The 14,876-nt window shown below is 47.0% G+C and overlaps 1 protein-coding gene across 1 annotated transcript; it reads right to left on the reverse strand.

The window, feature by feature from the left end:
• Window positions 1–1,529: 1,529 nt before the first annotated feature.
• Window positions 1,530–12,071, reverse strand: Znf329 (zinc finger protein 329). Its single transcript, XM_070000747.1, has 2 exons — window positions 11,844–12,071; window positions 1,530–4,059 (listed from the first exon to the last, which is right to left on the reverse strand). Coding segments are annotated over exons 1-2 (1,635 nt in total). The 5' UTR covers window positions 11,845–12,071; the 3' UTR covers window positions 1,530–2,425.
• Between the last annotated feature and the right edge of the window lie 2,805 nt (window positions 12,072–14,876).

Raw genomic sequence — 14,876 nt, forward strand, 5'->3', positions numbered from 1 at the left:
TACACACATATGTGCAAAACTGGGTGACAGTCAGGCTAGTGGTTACTTTGGGGGCACAAGGGCTATTCTACTTCTTCCCAAGATACTAGGGACTCGGCAACTGTTTATGCAGTCTGGGGCCATATACATTTCTATATACCTCTGCCTTCTTCCTTTTCTCTCCCTCTTCTCTTCTCCTCCAGTTTCTTTTTCTTTTTCTTTTTTTTTTTTTTTTTTTTGGTCGGTAGTGGGGCTTGCACTCTGGGCCTGGGCGCTGTCCCTCAGCTCTTCAGCTCAAGGCAAGCGCTCTACCATTTGAGCTACAGCGCCACTTCCGGTTTTCTGGTGGTTTATTGGAGATAGGAGTCTCACGGTCTCTCCTGCCCGGGCTGGCTTTGAACTGCGATCCTCAGATCTCTGCCTCCTGAGTAGTTAGGATTACAGGCGTGAGCCACCACCGCCCGGCTCTCCTCCAGTTTCTTTAGCAAGCAAGCACTCAGGCATCTAAGGAAAGACCCTGGAGAGGAATGGACTAGATGAGATAAGCAAACTCATGTGGCATTTTTGTCTTCCTGAAGTTGCCACTACCTGGGCAATGTACCAAGCCTGGAAGAGCATGGGTAGCTAGGCTTCTGTTAAGTTCCCAGAATGCTCCAAGTAGAGATGGCATCTCAGAACTTGGAATCTCTTATTCTCCCTTCAAGATCCTGGTGAAAAGACCACCTATCCAGAAAGAAAAGGGTACTTATACATATCAACCAACCAACCTTCCCAAAGTTTGTCAGCACATTCAAGAACTACAGGATAGGGCTGGGAAGGTGGCTTAGTGGTAGAGTGCTTGCCTAGCATGCATGAAGCCCTGGGTTCAATTCCTCAATACTACATACACAAAAAAAGTTGGAAATGGCACTGTGGCTCAAGTGGTAGAGCGCTAGTCTTGAGCAAAAGAAGCTCAGGGACAGTGCCCAGGCCCTGAGTGCAAGCCCCCCCCCCAAAAAAAAAAAAAACTACAGCCAGGCTACAGTGAAGGCAGCTGGGGAGTAGGCTGCCCTCCTTGGGGCTTGAATGATGACTGGTCCTTATCAGGGAAGGCACCCACACTGAGAATCTGAAGTATATGACAGCTTCTACTCCACACAGCCTCAATGAGCTAAAAGTGGGCTTTACTCTGACTCTCTCTCAGTAGCAGTCAGGAAATACAAGGCAAGGTCAAGTCAGAAGCTGCGGGGGAGGGTACTACCAGAACTTTGAGGCCATCAACCAGCTAATCTGGCTTTCCCTCTCACAGTACTACACTGCTTAAGAAGAGACATGCTAGGGTCACTGTAAAATAACATTTCACATTCTAAAGAAAGAAGTAATTCAGGCTGTGGGATCTAAGTCCGGGTTGGGACGTACTCCTGGATGCATACAGCATCCAGTAGTCCTGATCAAGCCCATCCCGAAATAAGTAAGATCCAGATTCACCTGTTTGGAGCTTCACACTGTTGTTCAATATCCAGTTATTATGCCCCCAATAAAGGAAAAACCATACACAATTGTAGTTCCCTAACAGTTCACTTATTTATTTCTCTATCATCCACTTCTAAACTACATCCATGTGTGCACATATCTTTCCATGCTTGTAATGACAATTACTCTTATGCCTCATTTTTGCTGCAAAACTTTTATAAACATGATTCAGAGTGGTTGAATTTTTAAGAAAAGTACTCTAAATGAACAATGATGGTAGGGGAAATAAAGTTAACTATTTTTCCTTTCAACAGCTAAAGCAATGATTTTTTTTCCTTAGAAGCCTTTTTCCTTTTAGCATTAAAAGGAACAACTTCAGTGTTCATTCTCAAATAACTTTTTATGCACTTTCCATTTTAAAATGAGTCCTTGGTGTTCTGACAGAACTGTAACATGGAAACTCATTCAAACAGCATTCGAGTTATCATCCTGTGGTTTCTGTAGAGTGGAGCCCTGTGCTGAACCTCTCACCAATATGTCTTTGCTGATAGTAAGAGCTCCTGCTTAAGATTCTCTTCCTGATTATACTTACCAGGCATGATTCAGTGTTTGCTTATGTACAAGCTGGATACTCACAATTAAAGGATTCAACTAAGTACTTACTCAATGTCTGCATAGGTTCTTTCCAGTTCAAGCATCCTTGTATTAAGGTTGGTAGATATCTCCAGGCAAGCATCTTCCCCACATTCTAGGCCTTATTCCAGTGTTTGCACTATCGTGTCTGGTAGAGGCTGAATCATCCCTGAAGCCTTTTCCACAATTATCATCATCTAATGTTGTCTCCAGGAGTTCCCTAATGATAGATTTAATCATGCTACAGAATGTCTCAATCATCAGTCCTCTCCATAGCCTGAAGGGTTCCTTTCCGGTGAGAAGGAAGAGTCACTAGCATCTGAAGACACAGAGCCTGCAGCCAGGTGTTTGTGGCCCACATTCATTTTGTTCCCATGGGCTGCTCTTCAGGGTGCATTCTCTGATGCCGAACAAGGGACGAGTTCCTTCTGAACATTTTCCCACACTGAGGACACTGTCTTGGACCCTCTTGGTTGTGAATCCTCTGATGTACTGCCAGGTGAGAATTCTGCTTGAAGGACTTCCCGCACTGCACACACTGGTAAGGAGTCTCCTTAGTGTGAATTCTCTGGTGCTTGGTCAGGCAGGAGCTGTCCCTGAAGGCTCTGCCACACTGATTACACTCATAGGGTTTCTCACCAGTGTGAGTCCTTTGGTGCCGGATGAGACCAGCAATGTTCCTAAACACTTTATGACACTGGTTACAGCCAAAGGGCTTCTCACCTGTGTGAATTCTCTGGTGTCTGATGAGATAGGCACTCTCAATGAATGTTTTCCCGCATTCTTTACATTCATAGGGTTTTTCTCCAGAATGGATTTTTTGATGCACAATGAGGTGAGAGTTGCGATTGAATGATTTCCCACACTGCATACATTCAAAGGGCTTCTCTCCAGTGTGAGTCCTCTCGTGCTGTGTGAGGTATGACCCATCCCGGAAAGCCTTTCCACATCTGGAACACTCATAAGGCTTCTCTCCAGTGTGGATTCTGAGGTGCACGGTGAGGTGGGATATGTCTGTAAAAGGTTTCCCACACTCATTACATCGATATGGTTTTTCTCCAGTATGAGTTCTTTGATGCAAAATCAGGGATGAATTTCGGTTGAAAGTTTTTCCACATTCTAGACATTCATAAGGTTTTTCCCCTGTGTGGATCCTCTGGTGTTGTGTCAGAGCAGACCCGTCACTAAAAGCTTTTCCACATTTACTACATTTATAGGGCTTCTCTCCTGTGTGGATCCTCTGATGTACAATTAGATTGTAGTTCTTAGAAAAGGATTTTCCACACTCATTACAGGTATAAGGTTTCTCTCCAGTGTGAGTCCGGTGATGCAGAACAAGAGAAGAGTTCCTTTTGAAGTATTTGCCACACTGACCACATTTATATGGCTTCTCAATGGGGTGACTCCTGTTTTCATCAGGAGAGGAGCTCAGAGCAAAGATGTCCTCAGAGTCCTTACTTTTGTAAAGTTTCTTGCCTTGTTTCATTATTTTTTGATTGCCAAGGGTGGTACAATGGTTGAAAGATTTAGCACCTTCAATATATTTATAGGATTTGTCTCTCATTTGATTTCTTCTAAGTTGTAGAGTTTCCATGGAAAGGTGGAAGGCTTTTCCACAATCATGTTCAGCAGTTCTCTGGGCTATGTAACTTTGGGAAAAACTGTGTAAGGATTGGTCACAATCTAAAATTTTAACATCTGACTTAGGAACATAGAAGCCATTTGTTGTAGGAACTCTCTGAGTTGATAGAAGACCTGAGCTTACACTCAAATGCTCCCCAAAACCAAGATATTCACAAGTTGATTCCTGAGCCCCTCTATTATTCTGAGTTAAAGGAGATTGCCTCAAATGTTTGTCTTGGTTCTCAGAATCCCAGCTGTTACCTAGAACGCAGGAACAGGAATCCTCCCTCATAAATCTTTCCATAACTACTACACAGGTTGGCTCTTCTTCAGGCTCATTCTGAGCTGTTATTTTTGGCCTTATATCCCACACTGAAACGAACGGAAATAAAAAGGCATATTTAGTATGCAAAACTACATCTGTAGAAAGAAAGAAAAATAAAGATGGGCTAGATTTGTGCTGTGAATTTTACATTCCTATTTAAAATTCACATCTGTGAAGGCAGATGATAAAATGAAAGACAAAGGATTAAACAAAACATGAAAAAAGAAAAAAATCAGCTGGCCAGGCACCAGTGGCTCACGCCTGTAATCCTAGCTATTTAGGAGGCTGAGATCTGAGGATCGTGGTTCAAAGCCAGCCCAGGCAGGAAACTCCATGAGACTCTCCTCTCTCTCTCTCTCTCTCTCTCTCTCTCTCTCTCTCTCTCTCTCTCTCTCTCTCTCTCTCTCTTTGGTTGTAGGTCTTGAACTCTGGGCCTGGGTGCTGTCCCTCAGCTCTTCAGCTCAAGGCTAGAGCTCTACCACTTGAGACACAGTGTCACTTCTGGTATTCTGGTGGTTTTTTGGAGATAAGAGTTTCACAGCCTCAGCCGGGCGCTGGTGGCTCACGCCTGTAAATCCTAGCTACTCAGGAGGCTGAGATCTGAGGATCACAGTTCAAAGCCAAGCCAGACAGGAAAGACCATGAGACTCCTATCTCCAATAAACCACCAGAAAACCGGAAGTGGCGCTGTAGCTCAAGTGGTAGAGCACTTGCCTTGAGCTGAAGAGCTGAAGGACAGCGCCCAGGCCCAGAGTTCAAGCCCCACAGCCGACCAAAAAAAAAAAAAAAAAAAGAGTTTCACAGCCTCTCCTTCCCAGGCTGGCTTTGAACCTGGATCCTCAAATCTCAGCCTCCTGAGTACAGCGCCCAGCTCCTGTGAGACTCTTATCTCCAATAAACCACTCAAAAACCAGAAGTGGTGCTGTGGCTCAAGTGGTAGAGTACTAGCACTGAGCTGAAGAGCTCAGGGACAGCGCCTAGGCCCAGAGTTCAAGACCCAGGACTGACAAAAACAACAACAAACAAACAAACAAAACAGAATGAAGCTGGGCACCACTGGCTAAGACCTGTAATCCTAGCCACTAAGGAGGCTAAGTTCTGAGAATCATGGTTCAAAGCCAGTCCATGGGACCTTATCACTAATTAACCCACCAAAAAGCTGGCAGTGGAGCTGTGGCTCAAATATTAAAGAGCTCAAATATTAAAGAGCTCAAATATTAAAGAGCTCAGGCCCTAAGTTCAAGCCTCAAGGCTAACACACACACACATATACACATACAAACATAAGTAAAATGAAAAAATTCAACATTGAAAATTTTAAAAAGCATAAATGGGCCAGGAAGGTGGCTCAGTGGTAGAGTGCTTGCCTCCCATGCATGAGTTCCTGGGTTCAATTCCTCAGCACCACATAAGCAGGAAAAGCCTGAAGCGGCCCTGTGGCTCAAGCGGTAGAGTGCTACCCTTGAGCTGAAGAGCTGAGGGGGAACGCCCAGACCCAAAATTCAGGCCCCACAACCAACAACAACATAAAATGAGCAATTCTCAAGTTCCACTTTCATTGATGGGAATATACGTAAGATGCATGACCTGAACGATGAGGGTCTCAGTCATGGATCTGTTAGAGACCACTATGTAAGACCACTATGTAAAAGTGGATCATGCCAGGCATCAGTTGCTCACACCTGTAATCCTAGCTACTTAGGGGGCTATGGTCTGAAGATCATGGTTCAAAGTCATCCAAGGGCAGCAAAGTCCGTGAGACTCTTATCCCCAAACTACTCAGAAAAAGCTGGAAGTGGTACTGTGGCTCAAGTGGTAGAGTGCTAGCCTTGCCCACAGAGGGGCTCAAGGATAGAGCCCAGGACCTGAGTTCAAGCCCCAGGACTGAGAAAAATGTGTGTGTGTGTGTGTGTGTGTGTGTGTGTTCATATGTTAGTGGTGCTGAGGGTCAAAGTGGTAGAGCACTAACCTTGAGCAAAAGAGCTCAGGGACAGTGCCCTGGCCCCGAGTTCAAGCCCCACGACCAAGGGGGAAAAAAGTAACTCCAGGCTCCAGTGGCTCATGCCTGTAATCTTACCTAATCAAGAAGCTAAGATCTGAGGATTGTAGTCTGAAGCCAACCCAGGCAGAAAACTCAGTGAGACTCTTTAATTAACTAACAAAAAACCAGAAGTGGAGCTATGGCTCCACTGGTAGGGTACTAGGCTTTGTCATAAAAGCTCTTGATCATAAAAACCCAGCTCCTGGGGCTGGGAAGGTGTCTCAGTGGTAGAGCGCTTGCCTCGCATGCCTGAGGCCCTGGGTTCGATTCCTCAGCACCATATAAGCAAAAAGAAAAAAAAGCCAGAAGTGGTGCTGTGGCTCAAGTGGTAGAGTGCTAGCCTTGAGCTGAAGAGCTGAGGGACAGCGCCCAGGCCCAGAGTTCAGGCCCCACGACCGGACCAAAAAAAAAAAAAACAAAAAAAAAACCCAGCTCCTGAGTTATCTCCCCAGACCTGCACACACACACACACACTCTCTCTCTCTCTCTCTCTCTCTCTCTCTAACTTGCAGATAGATGTTCACAGCATTATCTGTAATATCAAAAATAGAAAAAGCCCAGCTCAGGGTGGGAAGGTAGCTCAGTAGCAGAGTGCTCGCCTCACATAAATGAGGCCCTGGGTTCAATTCCTCAGTACCGCGAAAGAAAGAAAGAAACAAACAAAGAAAGAAAGAAACAAAGAAACAAAGAAACAAAGAAAGAAAGGAAGAGAGAGAAAGAAAGAGAGAGAGCAAGAAAGAGAGAAAGAGAGAGAAAAGAAAGAGAGAAAAGAGAGAGAAAAGAAAGAGAGAGAGAAAAGAATGAAAGAGAGAGAGAAAAGAACGAATGAAAGAATGAAAGAAAAGGCCCAGCTCTGGTAACTCACAATTGTAATCCTAGGTATTCAGGAGGCTGAGATCTGAGGATCACAGTTCAAAGCCAGAGTAGGTTCAAAGTCCATAAAGACACCTGCAATTAACCAGCAAAAAGCCAAAAGAAGAGCTGTGGCTCAGGTAGTAGAGTGAAGCCTTGAGAGAACAGGCTAAGGGACAGCACCTAGGCCTTGAGTTCAAACTGCAATTCTAGTGCACATATGAGCGCATGCACACACACACGCGTGCATGTGCGTGCGTGCGCACATGTACACACACACACACACACACACACACACACACACACACACACACACACACACACACACACACAGAGTAGAAACAATCTAAACAGCCACTAAAGAAGCATGGATAAACAAGACATGAAATATAGCAGATCTACAAAAACATGAACCAAATTCAGATACATTCTATAACATGGATGAACCAAAAACATTTTAGAGAAGCCATATCCAAAATATACAAATTCTGGGGCTGGGAAGGTGGCTCAGTGGTAGAGTGCTTGCCTTGCATGCTTGAGGCCCTGGGTTCAATTCCTCAGCACCACACAAGCAAAAAGAAAAGCCGGAAGTGGTGCTGGGCTCAAGTGGTAGAGCACTAGCCCTGAGCTGAAGAGCTGAGGGACAGCGCCCAGGCCCAGAGTTCAGGCCCCACGACTGGACTGAAAAAAAAAAAAAAAAAAATATATATATATATATATATATATATATACACACACACACATACATAGATATACATAGATATATTCTGGACAATCTACATAATTGACTATAGAATTTGTGTATATATACATATATAGATTGTCCAGAATAAACTAGACAGAAAGATTAGTACTTGACTGGTCAGAGAGGAATAGATGAATTAGAGGATGAAGTGAGGTGTGAGTACTAGTGTGCATAGGCTTTTTTGGGGAGAGGTGGATGAAATATTCTAAAATAGGTTATGTTGATATACCGGCATACTAGCTAGTGAATACAAAAACAAAAGGGTAACCATGCCAGGCACTGGCAGCTAATGCCTGTAATGCTAGCTACTCAGGAGGCTGATATCTGAAGATCATGGTTCAAAGCCAGCCTGGGCAAGAAAGTCTGTGAGACTCATCTCCAATTAATCACCAGAAAACAGGAAGTGGAACCATGGCTCAACAGTGAATACAGGGCCCAGCACTGATGGCTCACACCTGTAATCCTAGCTACTCAGGAGGCTGAGATCTGAAGATTGAGGTTCAAAGCCAGACTGGGCAGGAAAGGCTGCGAAACTCTTATCACCAATAAACCACCAGAAAACCGGAAGTGACACTGTAGCTCAAGTGGTAGAGCGCTCGCCTTGAGCTGAAGAGCTGAGGGACAGCGCCCAGGCCCAGACTTCAAGCCCCACAACTGACCAAAAAATAAATAAAAATAAAAGGGTGGCCATAAGGCATAGGAATTATATCTCAATAAAGCTCTTTATTGTAAAATGTATGATGAGTCTATTTTTTGTTGTTTTTTGTTTGGTCGGTCATGGGGCTTGAACTCTGGGCCTGGGCACTGTCCCTCAGCTCTTCATCTCAAGGCTAGTGCTCTACCACTTGAGCCACAGCGCCACTTCCGGCTTTTTCTGCTTATTTGGTGCTGAGGAATCAAACCCAGGGCCTTATGCATTCAAGGCAAGCACTCTACCACTGAGCCATCTTCCCAGCCTCTGTATGATGAGTCAGTTAGGGCCAGAACCACTGGTTTAGACTCTACCAGAATTTATACTACTTTAAGACTTCATGATTTTGCAGTATGACTCAGCGGTAGAACACATGCCCTGCAAGCAAGCAGCCAAAAAAAAAAAAAAAAATAGCTGAGTAAACAAGTGGCATTCCATATCAACACTTTCCAAAAAAAAAACCAAAAAACTGAAACTGGAAGTGGTTCAGGGATCAAAGAGTCCCATATGGAAACCATCATAATGCTCACCAGTCTTACTGTTTCAGAAACAAAGCCTTCCTAATGTAATTCCTGGAAGAACTTTACTGGAGAATGCCAAACAGTTCCTGTGAGTCATATATAGAAGTTCTGCTGCTGCTATTTATTTATTATGCTATTTATTTAGTCAGTCCTGGGGTTTGAACTCAGGGCCTGGGCATTATCCCTCAGCTCTTCAGCTCAAGGAGAGCGCTCTACCATTTGAGCTACAGCACCACTTCTGGTTTTCTGGTGGTTTATTGTAGATAAGAGTTTCACAGACCTAGCCGGGCGCCGGTGGCTCATGCCTATAATACTAGCTACTCAGGAGGCTGAGATCTGAGGATCTCAGTTCAAAGCCAGCTGGGCAGGAAAGGTCGTGAAACTCTTATCTCCAATAAACCACCGGAAAACCGGAAGTGGCAGTATAGCTCAAGTGGTAGAGCGCTCGCCTTGAGCTGAAGAGCTGAGGGACAGCATCCAAGCCCAGAGTTCAAGCTCCAGGACTGACACACACAAAAAAAAAAGTTTCACAGACTTTCCTGTCTGCGGGCTGGGAAGGTGGCTCAGTGGTAGAGCGCTTGCCTTGCATGCTCGAGGCCCTGGGTTCAATTTCTCAGCACCACGTAAGCAAAAAGAAAAAAAGCCGGAAGTGGCGCTGTGTCTCAAGTGGTAGAGCACTAGCCTTGAGCTGAAGAGCTGAGGGACAGCACCCAGGACCAGAGTTCAGGCCCCATGACCGGACCCCCCAAAAAAAAGACTTTCCTGTCTGGGCTGGCTTTGAACTACGAACCTCAGATCTCAACCTCCTAAGTAGTTAGGACTGCGGACATGGACATGAGGCAAGGGTGCCTAGCTCCCAAAACAATTTTTGGTGGGGGGAGGTGGTCAATTGTAGGATTTGAACTCAGGGCCTGGGCACTATCCCTGAGCTTTTGCGCTGAAGGCTAGCACTCTACCACTTTGAGCCACAGAACCACTTCATGTTTTCTTGTGGTTTAATGCAGATAAGAGTCTCACAGACTTTCATGCCTAGGTTGGCTTTGAACTGCTATCCTCAGATTTCAGCCTCCTGAGTAGCTAGGATTTCAGGTATGAACCACCAGCACCTAACTTAAGACAACTCTTTAAAAAAAAAATGGGGGGGGGGATAAGAGGTGCTATTGGCTCATACCTGTAATCCTTGCTACTCTAGAGTTTGGGCTGTCTTAGGATCAGGGTTTGAAGCCAGCCTCCAAGTCAGGACAGGAAAGTCTGTGAGGCTTTTTTTTTTTTGGGGGGGGGGTTGTCGGTTGTGGGGCTTGAACACTCGGATCTTCAGCTCAGGGCAAGCACACTTGAGCCACAGCGCCACTACCGGCTTTTTCTGTTTATGTAGTGCTGAGGAATCGAACCCAGGGCCTCATGCATGCTAGGTAAGTACTCTACTACTAAGCCACACTCCCAGCCCATGTGAGACTTTTCCCCCAATTAACCATCAAAAAAGCTGTAAAAGGAGCTGTGGCTCATGTAGCAAAATGCCAGAAAAAAAAATACAAAACAGTACTCAGTTCACACCCCAGTACCAGCACCAATAAACAAATACATAAACTAAACAAATGGGAAAGGAGAAGGCTTGGAAATTAAATCAAACCTCTTCTAATGATGTACCAGCATCGAACACAGTGAAGGCAAAGAACAGAAGAGTCCCAATAACACTTGGAATCGCCATTCGGTAGGTGGCAATGTGACTACATACTTAAGTAGAAGGTTTTCTTTTATTGTCTATTTAGATAGAAAAAAATATAAATACAAAACCCAACAAAGCACCATACAGATTGAATATCAGACGTAAGTTATATGTAACTAGTTAGCAGGATAACCAGGTTTGTTCAGGAATGTTCTTATTCTTTAGTAAATACTCTCAAAAGTATTTCAGGGTGAATTGTCAGTAATTCAGCAAAAAAAGATATGTGTATGTAAACATATGCCTGTAACACCACTGTGTGACACACTTCGGACATATTAGACAGAGGAGGGGAAGGAAGGGAAGAGAGGAGACAAAGTTAATGTGATGAAGTGTTAACCTGCAAATGTAGATGGCTTTGTAAGTGTTCACCAAACGATTTCTGCCATTTTTTTTTAACAAGTGTGAAACTTTAAAACAAAAAGCTTGATGAAGAAAGAGGGGGGGAGGGGGCCGCCGGGCACTGGTGGCTCACGCTTGTCATCTAGCTACTCAAAAGGCTGAGTTCTGAGGCTCGAGGTTCAAAGCCAGCCCGGGCTGGAAAGTCCGTGAGATTCTCATCTCCAGTGAAACACCAGAAAAACCAGAAGTGGTGCTGTGGCTCAAGTGGTAGAGCGCCAGCCTTGAGCAGGAAAGCTTAGGGATGAGTATCTCCCAGACCTGGTGTTCAAGCCCCAGGACTAGCACAAAGAAAAGGGGGAGGGGGGAGGGGAATGGGCTGGTAAGGTGGCTCAGTGGTAGAGTGCTCGCCTGGCATGCGTGAGGCCCTAGGTTCGATTCTTCAGCACCACATGAGCAGGAAGATCGAAAGTGGCGCTGTGGTTCAAGTGGTAGAGCGCTAGCCTTGAGCTGCAGACTCAGAGTTCTAAGTCCCAGGACCGACAAACAAAACAAAACTGCGTGGGATTACATCACGTACAAACCGGCGCGCCAGCTGCAAACGTGGCGGGACCCGCGGCTCGCTGGCTGCTTAGTACCGCGGAGGCTGTGGGGAGGAGGGAGACGGGACCCGGAGGCCTGGGAGGATGTGGGGGGGGAGTGCCTAGGCCTCCCGCCCGCCCGGCGCCGCCCGCCCGCCGCGGAGGACCCGGCCCCGCGCCTCGACCGCGGCCGGCGGCGGTGCCCGCGCTCCCGCCGGGGCGCGTCCGGGCTCGCGCGGACCCCGCCCCCCGGAGGAACCCCGCGATGGACACCGCGGCTCTCCGCTACCCCCACCCCGCGCTGCCCCTCTCGTGACGCCAAGGCCCGGAAGACTCACTGTGGGCGGGCGGCCCGGCGGCCGGCCGGCGTCAGCCATGTTGGCGGAGACTGCGCACGCGCAGGCGCCAGGATCCGGATGTGAGCGGTCCGGGCGCCCCCGCCACGGGGAAACGGGGTCGGCGCTGCCGGGAGCCGGGGCGGCCCGCGGGGAACGCCGCCTCCTCGGTTCCCGCGTTGCTGCGGTTGTGCATGCTCGGCGGACCGGGCTGCCGCCTCCTCAGCCCGCCGCGGCTTCTGTCAGCGGCCGGCGGTCCGTGGGTCGGCCGGGGCCGAGGCCAACGCCTGGGCGCCACCGCTCTGCTTCTTGGCTCCAAGCGGGCGCTTTGTTCCTTGAGCCGGCTGAGGAGGCCGGCTTCCAGTCCCGGTCCTCCGAGCCGCCAGCGCCGGGCTCCTGGCGGAGGCGGCGTGCTTCAGAGCCGTACGGAGACAGAGGGTCCCGGAGAGCCCCAGAGCCACGCGTGGCCCAACAAGCGGACATCGTAACCGGAGAAGGACTGCGAGGCGCTCCGTTTTAAAGGCCTGACAACACGACCAGTGTGCATTGGAATCCGAGTGTCCTGCAAAGTGTCTCAGCTTGAAACTTGGCTGCACTAGAAGCAGCAGGCTTCGGCGCGTGTCCGAGAAGACGTTTCCAGACAAGGTCAGAGGCTCTGCTGAAAAGCCCGCAGAGGCAGCCTTCTTTGTTTTCCAGTTGCTGCCGAGAAGACGTTTCCAGACAAGGTCAGAGGCTCTGCTGAAAAGCCCGCAGAGGCAGCCTTCTTTGTTTTCCAGTTGCTGCGATGTGAGCTGCTCAGCTCCACCACATCCTCCACTCTGAGATGCACTGAAAACTGGTTTACTGTGGCCACCATAAATCAGATCTCACTTGTATTTGTTTTGTTTTGCTTAGTCGGCCGTGGGGCTTGAACTAGGGTCGTGAGCCCCATCCCTGAGCTCTTTCACGGCTCTGACCACTTCTGGTTTCCTAGTGGTTCACTGGAGGTAAGAGTCTCAGAGACTTTCCTGCCCTGGCTGTCTTCAAAGGCAACTGTCAGATCTTAGCCTCCCCAGCACTTAGGATTTCAGGCGTGAGGCACCAGCACCTGTCTTTTTTTAATTTGTTCTCACATTTATATTAGGGCTGGCCTGGCCAAGGATCGTATTTACACTTCCCATATAGTTGTTAATAAAGATATATGCCACAACTCCAAGTTCTCTGTTTTTGTTTTTGTGGGTCGGTCCTGGGGCTAGAACTCTGGGCCTGGGCGCTGTCCCTCAGCTCTTCACCTCAAGGCTAGCACTTTCACTTGAACCACAGCACCACTTCCGGCTTTTTCTGTTTATGTGGTGCTGAGGAATCAAACTAAGGCAAGCACTCTACCACTGAGCCACCTTCCCAGCCCCAATACCAAGTTTTTTATTGGTTGCAGGATGGCTTGAGATGGGAAGCTCTTCAAGTTTGAATTGATGTAATTAGCTCTCTACTCACATACAAAAAAACAAGATTGGGATTTTACATAGTTTATATGAAAAAGGAAGAGAAATAGTATTCTATTTTACATAGTTTATATGAAAAAGGAAGAGAAATAGTATTCTATCTATAATAAATTTTAAACATCAAGGATATACTCTCAGAATAAGATATTTGCATAAGCTCTGAATACTAATATGCAAAATTAATACTAACTGGAACAAAAATTGAGATGAACAATAGGTATTCTGAACAGATCCTTTCTACCATTCCATAAAGATCAACACTGAAACCAGTTTAGCAAACAATGAACCAGAGACCCCAGGGAGATAAAACGATGCTGAGTTTACCTGGAAACTCCAAAGGAGAGCAGAGTATACCAGGCTCTGAGGGTCTGGTCAGTGGGTCTGAAGCTGAAGATAATCTCTTAAGTACCTGGAACCCATGGAGGAACAAGACCATACCAGGGCCTGCGACCCAAGGGAGACAAAATAATCCCCGAACACAGTATTTTGTCCTGGGACTGTCAAAAAAGCTGAGCACAAACACACCAGGTTCTGGCCAGTGTTTGTCCTTCCTGGATATGGGCAGGCCACTTCTCTGGAGCAAATTGTTCAAAGCCCTGGGGGAAAGACCCTGTGTCTAGATGTAGTGAGTATGATGGAATACTGTCCTAGTTTGTTATTGAATATTGACACTGTTATTAAATACTGATATAGTGTGCTATTTTTTTATAAACGTATTTTTCTATTGTGAAAATACTGTACAGAGGGGTTACAATTACATGGGCAAGATAATGAGTACATTTCTTATCAAGCATTGTAGCCTCCTTTGTTTCCCCTTCCCATCCTCCCCCCCAACCCCCCCCACCAAAGTTGTAAAGTTCGTTTTTCCACATAAGGACTTGTACATCTCATTGTTGCAATGGGTCCTCCTGTATCCCTGTTTTAACGGTTTTTTTCTTCCCCTCCACACATACCAACATCATATATAGTGAAAGCAGAGGTTATACCATGGGCATAGTGCGCTATTAAATACCCATATGGTAGGTTATTGAATAGGAATGCATTGAGCATATGTGTGCTGTGAAATAGTATGAAGTATTAAGCTGTAAAATGTAAGAGTTAGAGCTATGGAATACAGATAAGGGTGCACCCAGGGAGCCTACAGACCATCACCAAGGCATCCAGCCCACCAGATAATCAGACCCAGCCAGAGGCAAGCCAGCACCACCCTTGTCGATTACCAGACAGAAGCGAAGCTGCCACTAAGGCAGCCCTGATCATCGGATATGGCCAGAAATGAAAGGCCCAGCCTAAAGCATATAGAAATGCAGGCCAGCAGAGACCCCGTGGCCACGATGACTCCACGTCCACCAACCCGCCTTGGCATCCAGCCAGCAAGGCGGCCGCCTCTCCTTCCAGCGACTCGAAGCAACACCGAGGACGCCCTCGGCAGATGCTCCGGACCTCAAAGCCAGGTGACCGCCACGTGAGCTCCCCTGGGTGGACGACACGCTTACTAGAATTAGGCCTAGGAGTTCGGTACTGGTGCGAGTTGCAGGTGAAGCGTCGGAATACA

Source organism: Dipodomys merriami, unplaced genomic scaffold, assembly GCF_024711535.1.
Source record: "Dipodomys merriami isolate MVZ:Mamm:240054 unplaced genomic scaffold, mDipMer1.0.p SCAF_57, whole genome shotgun sequence".
NCBI classification, from domain to species: domain Eukaryota; kingdom Metazoa; phylum Chordata; class Mammalia; order Rodentia; family Heteromyidae; genus Dipodomys; species Dipodomys merriami.